Source organism: Pyricularia oryzae, chromosome 6 (genome assembly GCF_000002495.2).
Source record: "Pyricularia oryzae 70-15 chromosome 6, whole genome shotgun sequence".
In the NCBI taxonomy this organism is placed as follows: Eukaryota; Fungi; Ascomycota; class Sordariomycetes; order Magnaporthales; family Pyriculariaceae; genus Pyricularia; species Pyricularia oryzae.
The window spans coordinates 1,816,879-1,830,572 of record NC_017853.1 but is presented as its reverse complement, the minus strand read 5'-3'; the positions used below and the strand labels follow the sequence as shown (position 1 = coordinate 1,830,572).

The following is a 13,694-nucleotide window of genomic DNA, read 5'->3' as shown; positions in this document are numbered from 1 at the left end:
CACCGTTTTGCCGCAAAGTCGTCCACACTCACAGTCTACAGAGGTACGGAGTAATTCATGGAGCACGTGCCAGAACCCAGTAGTAATCCCCCGCCCAACCTAAGAATTTGGTGCGGGTGACTGAGTTGCAAGACCCTTCCCTTTTCTTACACAAAGGGTTCAAGGTTTGTGGGTTTTGAGTGTTTATTTGTTTCTTTTGGTCGGGCAACGTACTCCGAATATTGTGCCTTGTCTGCCTCTGATTTGTCGGGAAGGGATCTGTACTCACTCCATTCTCGTTCGACGAAGCAAATCCGTCGAGCCTCTGTGGTACAGCGCTGTGTTCTCTCGGTGAACACCTAGGTAGCCAACCACAGCTCGGCCCGACGAAAGACAAAGAAAAAAAGCAGATACTTGCAGCCCGCTGAAGGCAGCTTGCCACCGGAGGCTGTCATTGGTCTGTCTGGCTTGTTGCCACAACTGAAGCAAGATTCAACGTCGTAACTACGGTAGAATTGTCGAGATGGCCAAATCACCTGAACCCAATGACACCATCACGACAAGGTACCACTATTCCCCGCCATGGGCCGATTTGAGCATCATTGGGGTTGCTGGCAGCTCCGGCTCAGGCAAATCTAGCATTTCAGATGCGATTGTTAGAAAGCTTAACCTGCCGTGGGTTGTCATCCTTTCAATGGTGAGCCCAAATCGATTTACTTGGCAACCCTTGCTTATTACTATGTTGCGCCCCTGCATTTATTTACTTGAGCCGCAAACAATACTCCATTCATCCATACTTGCTACTCTTTCATCCTTATCCCTTGCTTGCCTATTCGCGTTCAAGAAACTCGAGAATTATAACATGTTTTACTGTACAAGAGAAAAAAAAAGAGGAGGATAAATTGTAGGGAGCGATTGGAATCTGTAAACTTATTGCTAAATAGAATATGCGGTTGGCTCACACACTCGTACAAACATCAGGACTCCTTCTATAAAAGTCTCGACGCCGAATCTTCCAAAAAAGCATTCGCAAATGAGTATGACTTTGACGCGCCCGATGCCATTGACTTTGACGCTCTTGTCAATCTATTACGTGATCTGAAGGCTGGGTATGTAGATTTTAACGACTTCCATTGTCCCGTACCGTCTGGACCTTTTGCCCACATATAAAATTAAGCTCAAGAACTAATCGGTGCCGCTATGGGTGCTTAGCAAGCGAGCAGAAATACCCGTGTATTCATTCGTGAAACATCAGCGCATGGAGGAGACCACCTCAATCTACTCCCCCCACGTCCTAATCCTTGAGGGCATTTTTGCCCTGTATGACCCTAGAGTGCTGGACCTTTTGGATATGAGAGTAAGTCGGGGATCATTTCCTCTAGTAATTAACAGATATCTGCTAATATGCTGCCTCTGCCAAAAAGATTTTCTGCGAAGAAGACGCAGATGTGTGCCTCACCCGTCGTAGTAAGTAAACCCCCTGTACCGAGCTTAACATCGAGACATAGCGGATTCAAGAAAGATCCTTATGCTCACGACTTCGTATTTATAGTTATCCGAGACGTTCGAGACAGAGGGCGAGATGTAGAAGGCATCATCAAACAGTGGCTGGCCTTCGTGAAGCCAAACTTTGTCAAGGCAAGCCACTCATAATAATATTCCACCGACGATCCCCAGTTGGCTAACCCATTCAATCTTCATTCAGTTCGTGGATCCGCAAAGAAAAGTGGCGGATATTATCGTTCCTCGCGGCGTTGAGAACAAGGTTGCTATAAGTGAGTTGCAATGAGCTGCCGCCACAGCTTGTGCTGAATGCCCTGATCTCGGAGTCACTAACAAAGTCTCCAGCCATGATGGTTCAGTACATTGAGCAAAAGCTACTGGAGAAGTCCAAACAGCATCGAGCAGCCCTGAGCAGACTACAGCTGGAGTCTTTGGAGATACCGCTGTCCAGCAAGGTCATCTTTATTGAGCAGACCCCGCAGCTGCGCGGCATAGATACTATTTTGCACGACATAGACACTACCAGCGAGGACTTTATCTTCTATTTTGATCGACTTTCCGCCCTTCTCATTGAACTGTGAGTGCAACGACAAGTGCTCAAAGACAACTTCATGCTCATTCCTAACGTTGCCCCTCGAAATGCAGAGCCCTCAACCATGTCAGGTTCGAGTCGACCGCGATCACCACCCCTCAGGGCTACACTTACAATGGCCTCCGCCGCGCACAGGGCGACGTCTCTGCAATTGTGTTGGAGCGCGGCGGTGCCGCACTCGAGGTGGGACTCAAGCGCGTGATTCCTGACTGCAAGACGGGCCACATCGTGATCGAGTCCAACGTCAGAACGGGCGAGCCCGAGCTCAAGTACCAGAAGCTGCCGCGCGACATTCAGACCCACGGGAGCGTGCTTCTGCTCGACTGCCACATGTCATCGGGCGGGTCCGCCCTGATGGCGGTCCAGGTCCTGCTGGACCATGGGGTGACGCAGGATCGCATCGTCCTGGCGACCTACTCGGCTGGCCGCATGGGCCTGCATCGGCTGACGACCGTGTTTCCGGACATCACGGTTGTGGCATGCAAGCTTGTGCAGGACATCGAGGAACGCTGGATCGAGAAGAGATACTTCAGGTGCTGAGCTGCGTCATTGGTTGTCAAGCATGTATCAGCACTTGGAACGAGTTTATTCCATATATACAATACTGAGCAGTGCAATGATAAGTACCTATGCGTCGGTGGCATTCAAGCGGTAGGTTTTGTTGTTATTTAACTTGGTCTTGGTCATGTCATAGTGGAGCAGGATGTAGTATATTTCGAAAGTAAATCAACGAAACAACAAACAAAAGAAACCGCTACCGAAACCTCCAAATATTAATTCCTGCGCACCAAGACGTTTGAAGAGAACCCCCGAGGTCAATTGTAGATTCAGTCTTCGAACAAGTCTAGGTAAACTCTTCGTTGAGTCTGTCTTCCTCAAACATAATTCGAGCACCCGACGAATATCTGATGGCAACAGCTAAAAGCTTTAAGAATACGTAGCTAAATGTCCAATGGACATGGCTGTTGGGCCCGGTGGGCCATGGCTTTGTTTTAATACGCCATCAAATCTGTTCAAAGTTAGGTAGTTAGCCATCTGGCTTAGCCGTGACCCAGAAGTAATTACAAGAACCAAGCCAGACTTACCTCTACCAAAGAGACCACGCTTAAGCCAGTCCATGGCAAGGAGCATCCGGGTTCTAAAGCTGACGCTCTGGGCAAAGTAGACACTGCGCCAGGCGTAGACTGCCCACAAGCCACCGGTCAGAGACCAGCCCTCGCCCCAGTCAAAAACGGCCGAGTTGCCAATATAAGCCAAGCTTCCTAGGTGCTTGTACTCAAATGCCTTGTAAACTGCCGCATCGACGTCGCCGTCCATTATGTCATTCGCCCGCAGTCCCGGGGCGGCCCGTGCCAATTTGTTGAGCTTGTGAGCTAGATACTGTCCCTGTTGGTGTGCACGCTGGGCTGTGGCCGGAAGCGAGGTTAGTTTCGAGTCGATTTGTCTCAGGAGCTCTCGAAGCTCGCCAAAGTCGAGGGTTCCACTCTGGTCTTTGTCGAATTCCGCAAAAAGCTTATCAAGTCGCTTCAGATGACTTGCAGCTTGGGGGAAGCGCTTCTTGACATCGGCCGCCACATTCCGCCAGTCGCTAAAATGGAGCTGGAGGGTCTGGGGATCCTTGCCGTGCTTCCATGAATATGCTTGCAGGAAGGTGATGATGTGATCTGCTACGTTGTTCTGGACTGTGCTACAGTCTCCGATAGCGTACACATCGCCGAGGGGAGTGCCCAGAAGTCTCAAGTGACTGTCTGTTTCTAGAGCATGTCTGTTACCTTGGGCTTCGCCAAGCCGCTCTGCTATTTTCTTGGAAAATTCCGTTTGTGATACGCCAGTAGACCAAAGACAGAAGCCCATGGGAAGCTCCTTGGTAATCAACTTTCCGTCCGGCCCTTTCTGGGTGAATATGATTCGATCCTTCTTCACCTCGGAAACTCGAGAGTTCGTGAGAACATCGACTTGATCCCTTGCAAACCTTTCCTCCGCATACTTGGAAACTGTTTCATCGTATGTGTTCAGAATGTGGCCTCTCGACTGTATGACGTGAACCGAGATCTCGTTACGCAGCAGCTTCGGGAAGTGAAGCGTAAGATCCTCGTTGAGGAGGTCAAACAGTTCAGCCGCAAACTCGACACCTGTCGGTCCACCGCCGCTGACCACGAATGACAGAAGGCGCTTCCTCTCCTCGTCTGAGGTGCTAGGGAGACATGCCAGTTCTAAGTTCTGGACAATTTGATTCCTGATCTTCCTGGCATCTCGAATGTCCTTGAGAAAGAAACAATTCTCGAGACCCTTCACTCCGTGTGGATTGGTGCTGGACCCAACTGCAACCACAAGTTTGTCGTAGGGCACGTAAAACCTTTGCAGATTTCCGGATGAATCTTTTTGCGATACCTCGACCAGCTTGTGACTGAAGTCCACGTCGTCGGCATTGGCTGTAATTTGTTAGTTTGAGCCACGTTTCTATGCCAAAGCCAATGAGATGGTTTGCGGGTAAAGCAGAAAACGGGGAGTCTCCTCAAGAGTGAATGTTATGGCGCACTAGCACTTACCATGCAAGAAGTGGCCGCCAACCCTGTGGAGTATCCTCCGAATCGGTTCAACGAGTGATTTGAGCTCTAGAGTGCCAACCGTCGCTGAAGGTAGCATAGGAGTGAAAAGGAAATAATTTGCTGCAAAATTTGCGCCAGGTTAGCCTTCAATCTTTTGAGATGGTTTCAAGACGCAGCGTATGAAACTCTTGACTGAGTAATATTCGCCCCTTCAATCCATATGAATCATTGAAATAACTGATCACTCACCCGGAGATATCACGGTGACGTTCCAGTCCTCAGGGTTTAGTTCTTTCAGAATCGCAACACCACCCCAACCGCCCCCCAATATGACAAGCCTTGGTTTCTCCTTCCGCTCCCTTGCGGTTGGACTTTCGTTATCATCGAGGTATGCCTCTAGTATAGGCAGGTTCTTCGGCCCGCCCCGGCGAGGATTTAATGCCGTCCGTGCAACATCTATCTCCTCATGTGTGCCAGACTCCTTGTACGTTGATGCATCGTAGAGGAAGAAGCCAACGACACCCAAGCCAACAAAAGCAATGGAACTGCCGAACCACGCAGCAGCTCTGTATGCGATTATCCAGGCCCTGGACCTCTGTCGCGGGACCGGAACGTCAGACAGATATCGGACGAACTGTCGTTGGTGGACTGAGTCGAACCGAAATCGTGCGTGCGCGTTGGTTATCTTCGGGGTTGCGAGCGCGTGTCGAACATGGAGTCTTGGGCTTGCGATCGAGCGTGTGTGCAATGGGTTGAGGAGCAACTGGCTTCGAGCGCCGGTTATCAACCTGGCAGAACCTTGCAGTCGTCTGCTCTGGTGTCCGACTGACAACATTGTGCGTGCCCTTGGACACGTATGGAAAGACCGGACCGTTCAGAGTATGTCTAGATAGTCGAATTATGAAGCATTGCACGACTTCAAGCACAGCTCAACTGTCGTTGAAGTAGCAAGAATTCCAGACGCAGTCCGCATAAGAAAACAGATAGGCAGACAAAATCCTGTATGTTGGTTAGCTGAGGTCAATGTGATGTTGATGTTTGCAATCGATGCGCGATTCTATCATTGGCCAGTAGCTAGCTTGTCGCCAGCAGTTAGTTGCGTCATTGCGGGACGGGTTGAGCTAGAATTAGCGCATTGAAGTGTACTGTACGATCGGGAAGCTTTGAAATCTTGGCTTCTTATTAGGTAATCGGCGCATAAGTTAACAACCGAACCAAGTGGAGTTCTGCCTTGCAAGGAAACATGGGAGGACATTTCGAGCGACTCGACAAAATTGCTTGACAGGCAGACAGGATATTCGAGAACCAAATTCACATCCGTAAAGATGCTGCAAGTATAGGTCATGAGTAGTCATGTATTGGCATTGTCATCTGCAACAGAGATTTGCAAGCCATTTGTTAGCTTTGTCTGGTTGAACTCGTCTTGTTTGTCTTGACATGCCCCGAACATGCCATTCCGAACATTAAAATATGGTTGATTAATCGGACTGAACCTTCGTACATTGTGGAGCAAAACATTATATACTAAGTAGGGACTTCTCGGAGACTTTTTTTTCTTCGTTATTATTCGACGCACTCTCCTTGTGCTTTGGTCTGCGAGTCCGTCCAAAACCCGCGGCACCGCCTTTTGTTCATACCGGTACAACTTCGTGCAATTTGCCAGGTGGTAAAGGTAAGCTAGTCTAGAGCTAGAAAAGTCTAGAACTAGAATACCAGCGCATAAACTCTGCCGGCTAGGATTGTTGCGTCTTACTTTTGTTTGACAGGGGTCTCGGAATCTCGGAGCCACAACGTTGTGCCGGAGTCAATGGACCCCTAAACCACCGTACCATTCATATCAGCCTCCGCACAATATTACCCGCGGACGGAGGCATGCGTCTCATTAGTTGGTAAACTTCCTAGTTTTTGACAATTCCCAATTGTTTTTTTTTATTCATTTGAAACTCCGTTAGGATCTCACATGTAGTTTCTCAGCGGTGGCTATTTCACCTACCTATCATACCGATCGATCGATCTTATCTTTTGGGCTGGTGGTGTGAGCCCCCCTCAGCAACAAACCAAGCTGGTATTTTGAACCAACAGACGCTCAAGCGTCATGAATTTCACTCAAGACATCCACAGTGCTTCCACAGCCTATGATACCTCACCAGGAGGGACAGACTCCTCGGACCGACCCAGGACTGGGGTTCTTAGGCGGTCTTGTGAGGCGTGTCGGGCGCTGAAAGCCCGCTGTATCCACGTTCCAAACTCAGGATCCAGGTGCTGCAAAAGGTTAGTAACACTCGGAATCCCGGCCTCTACCGGATGGCTTCAAAATCCTTCTCTTTTTCTCTTGCCTGTTGACAATCAGCTAACATTTTTCTGAACATTTCTTCTGTAGATGTATGGACCATGGCATCGATTGTGTGTTCGAGGAAGCCATTGCCAGGCCAAAGAGAGCCCGTACCAGTGCGTAAGTGACAGACACCCTTCATCATGTTTACCTAATAACATTTCATCATACAATATTATTATAAGATCTCAACTCCATATCAACCCCAATGAGATGCTAACGCAATATCCATCGTGGGACTTGAAGTCGGACCCGAGTAAAAGATGTCGAGGAAAAGATAGACAGTCTCATAGCCCTCATCGCCGCCAGGAAAGAGCCCCAGACGCAAGTGATGGACAAGACCGCCCCCAACTTGAAAATGTCAAATTTCTTGGACTCTGAAGGAAACTTTTCCTTCCCCAGCATCGTCAACGACTCTGGTCTGATGTTTACACCGTCTGGTTTTCCAACCACCTCACCAATGGCGGACATGGCTCTGACATCCAACGTGAACGATGTCTTCTCTAAAGGCATCGTCACATTTGAGGCAGCACAAGGCTACTTGCAAGCTTTCATTGCCGATGCTGCGCTGTTTCCTTTCGTTGTGATTTCGCCACACATGACGCTGGATTTTCTAAGAAGAGAAAGGCCTTGTTTACTGCTTGCCATCATGGTTGTTTGCTCCCAAGGCTCTGTTCAGGAGAAGTTGATTGTGGAGTTCAAGAATTATATCGCACAGCATGTCATCATTGAGGCTCGCAGGGGCGTCGACGCTGTACAGGGGTTGATTGTTTACTGCAACTGGTAAGATTACTCGGCCGTCCTCAAGACCCCGAAAGAAAATCGAGACTGATTTATACTAATGTATACATGATTTTCCAAACACAGGCACAATAGATGCAGCAATCTCTCTATCCAACAGCTATATCAACTTACTCAACTCGCAGTCACTCTGGCTGGGGATTTTGGACTGCCTTCACTCGCAACCATCAGAGAGATGAACAGCAGCAACGCGAAAATGTCACGGTCCATTCGAGACCTTAACTCGCAGTATCTTGACGAGCTAGAGAGGATAAGGACATACCTCGGGTGTTATCACGTCTCGCACGGCATGTCGATCGGTGTCAGGAAGCCCACACATCTCCTGCACAGCAGAAGGATAGAGGAAGCCGCCAAGATGATTGCAAGCCTTGAACAGACAGCGAGCGACACTCTGATACCGCATCTCATCCGCCTCCAACGTTTCGCAGAGGACGTCCAGAGGACCTTTGACTATAACGACCCCGATGGCCTTGATGAGATGGATGGTCTCAAACTGCGAGCCACGGTCACCATGCTCGATCGACAACTTTCACAAGTACTCGAGGCCATGCCACTTGAAGTGCGCCAAAACAGTTCGTACCCTGGTTTTTCTCTTGCTCGCTCTCCTCACATTTCCTCCCTATATTGTTCTTTATTTCTTCTAGTAGATACAAGCTAACAGTCACATAGCCCACATTCAACTCGAGGCGAAGTTCCTCCGCATTTATATCTCAGAGATTGGCCTCCAGATACCAATCGGCCACATGAAATTAGACGGGCGTTGCTGTGACTGGTGCTCTTCAGCCCATCGCACAGAGCTCATTATCACATGCATGCGCGCCACCCAGAAGTATCTCGACTATTACTTTGCTCTCCCGGATGCTGCATTCTCACAGCTCAACGTCTTGCAGGTCGGTCGGCACATGTACGCAACAACAATGCTGGCCCGGGTCATGATGCGCGACCAGATTGGGAAGCTCGACATGGCTCTCCTGGGCGAACTCGCAGCCGCCCCCGCCTATGTCCAGGCTTCGGAGCGGAAACTCGCAAGACTCATCACCACGATGCCGTGCGGCAAGCAAAAGCAGGACATGATCTGGTTATTCTATCGGATATTCAAATTGGCATCCGATGTAAGTCCCTTTGCAACCCCCACCTAGACTTATTCACGGTTGATGTACAAAGCCTGACGTAACATGTGTACATGCAGTGGTTTGAGGGAGCGGCGGAAACAGGCCAGTCGAACGTCATGGATTTTGATACTTGCATTGCGGGCTTCGATATCAACCAAATCATACTCAGCCCTGTGCGCAAGGGTGAATGTGATTCTCTAGTTCCGACACCGGCCACCATGGAATGTTTACACGAGCTGTCGACAACCCCAGAGGCTGTATCTGAGCAGCCAGGGCCCGAGACAGCGGAGGTGCCGTTATTTTCGAACCAAGAGATGCTGTGGACGACAGATCTCAGTGATTTTTCTCCACCAGATAACAATAATTGGTTCAGTATCTGATATGCTTTGTGTTTTCTGTTCTTTCTTCGATCAATTTCATTTGTTACCGGTTTGCAGTAAATGTCTGTGTTTTAGGCCCTGAGGCAGTCCTTCTGATCATGTATGAAAGTACAATTTTGTGTTATTCGCCAGTGCAGCGTTCAATAAATAACGAAACAAGTAACGTTCATATTTTGAAGTCCTTGTAAGACCATTTCTCCGTGACCGTTGACTTGCCCTGCTTCCTGAAAGGCCGCTTCATCCTGGCCTCCATCTTGCCACGGACGATCAAACTGCGATACCTGTCCTTGAGCAGATTTCCCTCGGGTTTGAGTAGCCGCAACGAGTCTTGCAACTCGTCAGGCAGAACAAGCTCCAGGTCCTTCTCTGGCAGCCGGAACTTGCCCAGCTGCCTGCGTCTAAGCTCGTTGTCATCTCCCACGTCGCTGTCGTCGCTCATCTCGACCTTCGCCAGGGCAGCAGCCTCCCGCTCCTCAATCTCAGCAGCAAGCTCTTTGATTTTGGCAGACTGGATGTTCTTGAGTTTTTGAGAAGCCTTCTCTTTCCGCCTCTGCTCTTCCTCTTTCCTGCGCTTTATCCTGTTGCGCTGAGCTTGTGTCTTCCGCTCCGGTCGCTTGGACTTGGCGGGCAAATCCTCACCGCCACTCGTGAATCCTTCCCATGCCGAGTCCTCCTCCCACTTTGATAAATCGGCCCGAGCCTCAGCGGCCTCTGCCTCTGCCGCTGAACGCGCCACAGCCTCGGCCCGCAACTGCTCAGCCGCCTCCTCTGCCAGTCTCTGCTTCTCTGCTTCCACAGCCTTGGCACCCTCCGCGTTGTACCTCTCGACATAGTCGGTGAAGAGAGGGTTATAACTGTAGGAGCCTTCCGGAGTCGGCACGGCAGGCACAGGCTTGCCGTTGGCGGCTAAGCTTATGGGTTGGTGCCTCAACGTCTCTGGGGCTTTTGCCTTGACCGGCTTAGACACGAACTCGAGTTTATCGCCAGTCTTCAAGACGACCGGGCCTTCCTCTGGCTCTGTCTCCGCCCAGACATCGTAGCTAGCATCGGCAAGTGTGATTGTAGACTCGTGATGGCCATCTGCGACCTTGCGCAGGCGGTGGAGTTCCTTCTGCGCCACAAAGTCCTTGCGAATCCGCTTTACCGGGAGGACGCCGTCCGTCGTTTTGCTATCGGCGGCTCGTTTCCTGGAAGACACGGCAGGAACTGCTGAGCGTGCTGCGATGATCTCGTCTGCCCTTAGAGTCTTCTTGATATGCTTGGGGTGCTTTTTGGGTATAGCAGAATCTCCGACCACATCGACAGTGAAGAGCGATTCTGACGGTCGCTCTTTGTAAACACCACTGGACGGTTTTAAGCACGTTAGTATGCGAGGGAGAAATAAGGACTTCAAATCGCATGTACAACTAACCCCTGGATAATCTCCTCGTTGCGCTTTTCAAGACCCTTCTCTACTTCTGAAACATCGACATGTTTTCTCCATGCCTTTTTGCCTTTTCGGGAGGGCTGCTTGTATTGCTGAGGCGCCTCAGGCTTCTCAGACAAAGGACCGATAGCAGGCATCGTTTATTTAGTAGCTTGCTGACTGAATTTGAATAATCGGCGTTGAATATATCCAGGCTTGCGAGCGGAAACTGGCATCTTTGAGGCTGTCCAAGGACCCTTCTCTAGAGTGAAGCGGGGCTGGGCAAAATTTCCTGAGTTCCACATTTGATAAAGAACTGTATATTCTTATCAGCACGTGCACCACGAAGGCGGTCTAGTCTTGTTCCAATGCCAAGATCTAATAGAACTGGAGCCAGCTTGTTTTTTTTTTTTTTTTTTTTTTTTCTGTAGCTCTACGTATTGAAATGCACGGTTAGTCAAAGTCCCCGACGTTTACCTATGGGTACCTTTGTTACAGAGTACTTGAAGAAGTTGTCTTGCACAACATGATAGTCGTAGGAGTACAATACGTGATTTTAGGGCCTTCTCCACAACCAAGCAAGCTGCTTTGCATTTTATTTTTATCTTTGTCTTGTATAAGCGCATAGTCATGAGCGGGCGCATATCGGTTACTTCTGAAAAGTACCTGATCTACCCTACAACTCACTAGCCCGAGTAAGGTACCTCAAGTTGGTAGGGTACCCTTCGCATTGTGATGGGTTCTGGCCCGTTCTTGCCACAGCCACACATGGCCCTGCGGAAATGACACTGGTGGATCCACCGCCCAATCTAGTTCATGTTGACGTTACCATGCGGGTTGGAACTGTGCCTGGGCCACAATGGCACTACGCAGCACTTCATGCAAAGGATGTACCTACATTTGTTAGCATTGACAAACATCAAGTCTGATTATCTGATCAAACCGCAGAATTTTTTACTACTCTTTACTAATTGCGAAAAAGGCCTTTCCCAACAACGCGCAAACTCAAACGTGTTGCCCCTCTCGGCTCCTAACCACAAAGACCGCCCGACAAAGCTGCAGCTACCAAGTCACCCGGGCCGACCTGTACTGTTTTCGGTTGCTGGCCCCGTCTTACCTACGCCTTCTCAGAAGGGTCCAGTTTGCATAGCCCCTGAATTCAAACAAGACTTTCAAGTCCCATTCAACTACCTACCTACTTTCGCGTCATCAACCACGCTCGCCAGTCGCTTCCGACGCGGAAGTCCGAAAACGACGCTGTACCATACCGACCCCGATAAACTTCTCTAGAATATTGCGACAAAATGGCACAGTCAGGGACTGGGGCGTACAACAACCCCTTGAAGAAATTCAAGTAAGGCCGGATAGTCGTGTTTTATCGGGAGCTGGCAGCTCTAGATGGGTATGCGGGCATGTGCTGAATTATTCGTCTTTTCATAGGTTGGTGTTTTTGGGCGAACAGAGCGGTACGAATGCATCCTATTTGCGGTCTCTTGGAAGATGGGGATCATGCAACTGACACCATGTCTTCTATTCATCGCAGTCGGCAAGACGTCCCTAATCACTCGATTCATGTACGATTCTTTCGACGGCATGTACCAAGCTACTATCGGAATCGACTTTCTCTCCAAGGCAAGCAAGCCACCGGCGCACCCCCACCGATCAAGCGAATCGTCAGCTGGCACAGCGATCGGAATGCTGACCTCGAGGCTACAATCTAGACCATGTACTTGGAAGACAGGACGGTGCGGCTACAGCTATGGGATACGGCAGGCCAAGAGAGGTTCAGGAGTTTGATTCCATCCTACATTCGCGACTCGAGTGTGGCCGTGGTGGTCTATGATATATCAAGTAAGTGGCCGTTTGACACTGCAGCTTTTTTACTTTTTTTTCCGGGGGGGGGGGGGATGGAGTGGGTTGGTTTGAAAGGGCACTGCCTGCCTCTCCGGGCTCCTACTGATGCGCTATGATTGAATCACAGATGCGAAATCTTTCCAGAACACACGAAAATGGATAGATGACGTGCGGGCGGAAAGAGGTAACGATGTTATCATTGTCCTGGTGGGTAACAAGACGGACTTGAACGACAAGCGCGAGGTGACGACGCAGCAGGGCGAGGAGGAGGCCAAGAAGAACAACCTGATGTTTATCGAGACCAGCGCCAAGGTCGGCCATAACGTCCAGCCGCTATTTAAAAGGATAGCGCGCTCCCTGCCAGGCATGGAGGGTACCGAGGCCGCGCAACAGGCAGCCAGTCAAAGTACGCTTACCCCCAGAGTTGCCCCAATGGCCAAGTACTAACCCTTTATTCTACAGTGATCGACGTCAAGACAAACAACACCCAGGCTCAACAGGAAGGCTGTGCCTGTTAAGATGGACTGACATCGTATCGTCAGATTCTGTTGTTCCTTTTTCTTCTCAAATACATGAGGGTGACATGCTTGTGGGCAGGTAATTTTTGCTGGCTATTGTTAAGACTACGTATCTGCCAGAAGTAAGTAGTGTTGTATAATAACAAAGAATGATACTATGGGGCCATGAATGATGAGAATGGGCTCTCAGGTGGTTTTTACTCTGCCCTCGTCCTTGAAGCGTTAGCTACCATATAGGTATGCATTTAATACATTATTTCCCTTGACACTGTTGGTGGTATGTGTTTATGTGCTCCGTGGTAAGAGCATCGGGTCCATACGACTCGTGAAGTTCATCCGGTTTCACCATGCGACAAACACATTGATTCATGCTAGGAGAGTGAGGCAGTATAATTATCTAGTTCTTTTTTTTTTTTTTTTCTTCAAAATTTGGGACATGCCAACTCTGTCTGCGTCACCTTTTTTTTTCTCTATTTTGTCTCCTATTTCTCTTCTTTTGCACCTTTAATATTATACATATCCAGGACCTAACTATCTCTATGTACCTGCTTGGGTAATATCAGGCGTCGCATTTACAAGTGTAAGCCAAGTAATCGGTACCTGAGTACTCAAGTCAAAGTCATGTCTCGATCACTTGACAACCAACTAATGAGACCTTGGATGATTCAG

The 13,694-nt window shown here is 49.4% G+C and overlaps 5 protein-coding genes across 5 annotated transcripts; 3 read left to right on the top strand and 2 right to left on the bottom strand.

The window, feature by feature from the left end:
* The first annotated feature begins 59 nt into the window (after positions 1 to 59).
* Positions 60 to 2,876, top strand: MGG_12159 (uridine kinase). Its single transcript, XM_003719643.1, has 8 exons — positions 60 to 676; positions 961 to 1,088; positions 1,192 to 1,336; positions 1,404 to 1,446; positions 1,532 to 1,617; positions 1,685 to 1,754; positions 1,828 to 2,059; positions 2,128 to 2,876. Exons 1-8 carry the CDS (start codon positions 503 to 505, stop codon positions 2,612 to 2,614), a joined length of 1,365 nt encoding a protein of 454 aa, XP_003719691.1. The 5' UTR covers positions 60 to 502; the 3' UTR covers positions 2,615 to 2,876.
* MGG_04140 (mitochondrial NADH dehydrogenase) lies at positions 2,630 to 5,689 on the bottom strand. Its single transcript, XM_003719642.1, has 4 exons — positions 4,873 to 5,689; positions 4,624 to 4,743; positions 3,160 to 4,506; positions 2,630 to 3,083 (listed from the first exon to the last, which is right to left on the bottom strand). The coding sequence occupies exons 1-4, from the start codon at positions 5,456 to 5,458 to the stop codon at positions 3,067 to 3,069; spliced, it is 2,070 nt and encodes a 689-aa protein (XP_003719690.1). The 5' UTR covers positions 5,459 to 5,689; the 3' UTR covers positions 2,630 to 3,066.
* A 359-nt stretch (positions 5,690 to 6,048) lies between these two features.
* Positions 6,049 to 9,414, top strand: MGG_04141 (uncharacterized protein). Its single transcript, XM_003719641.1, has 6 exons — positions 6,049 to 6,894; positions 7,004 to 7,075; positions 7,202 to 7,738; positions 7,823 to 8,328; positions 8,426 to 8,868; positions 8,946 to 9,414. Exons 1-6 carry the CDS (start codon positions 6,719 to 6,721, stop codon positions 9,246 to 9,248), a joined length of 2,037 nt encoding a protein of 678 aa, XP_003719689.1. The 5' UTR covers positions 6,049 to 6,718; the 3' UTR covers positions 9,249 to 9,414.
* On the bottom strand, positions 9,214 to 10,948 carry MGG_04142 (uncharacterized protein). Its single transcript, XM_003719640.1, has 2 exons — positions 10,660 to 10,948; positions 9,214 to 10,591 (listed from the first exon to the last, which is right to left on the bottom strand). Exons 1-2 carry the CDS (start codon positions 10,809 to 10,811, stop codon positions 9,415 to 9,417), a joined length of 1,329 nt encoding a protein of 442 aa, XP_003719688.1. The 5' UTR covers positions 10,812 to 10,948; the 3' UTR covers positions 9,214 to 9,414.
* Positions 10,949 to 11,493: 545 nt separating this feature from the next.
* MGG_04143 (Ras-like protein Rab-6A) lies at positions 11,494 to 13,293 on the top strand. Its single transcript, XM_003719639.1, has 6 exons — positions 11,494 to 12,007; positions 12,094 to 12,119; positions 12,197 to 12,285; positions 12,375 to 12,504; positions 12,635 to 12,913; positions 12,970 to 13,293. The coding sequence occupies exons 1-6, from the start codon at positions 11,958 to 11,960 to the stop codon at positions 13,023 to 13,025; spliced, it is 630 nt and encodes a 209-aa protein (XP_003719687.1). The 5' UTR covers positions 11,494 to 11,957; the 3' UTR covers positions 13,026 to 13,293.
* The last annotated feature ends 401 nt before the right edge of the window (positions 13,294 to 13,694 follow it).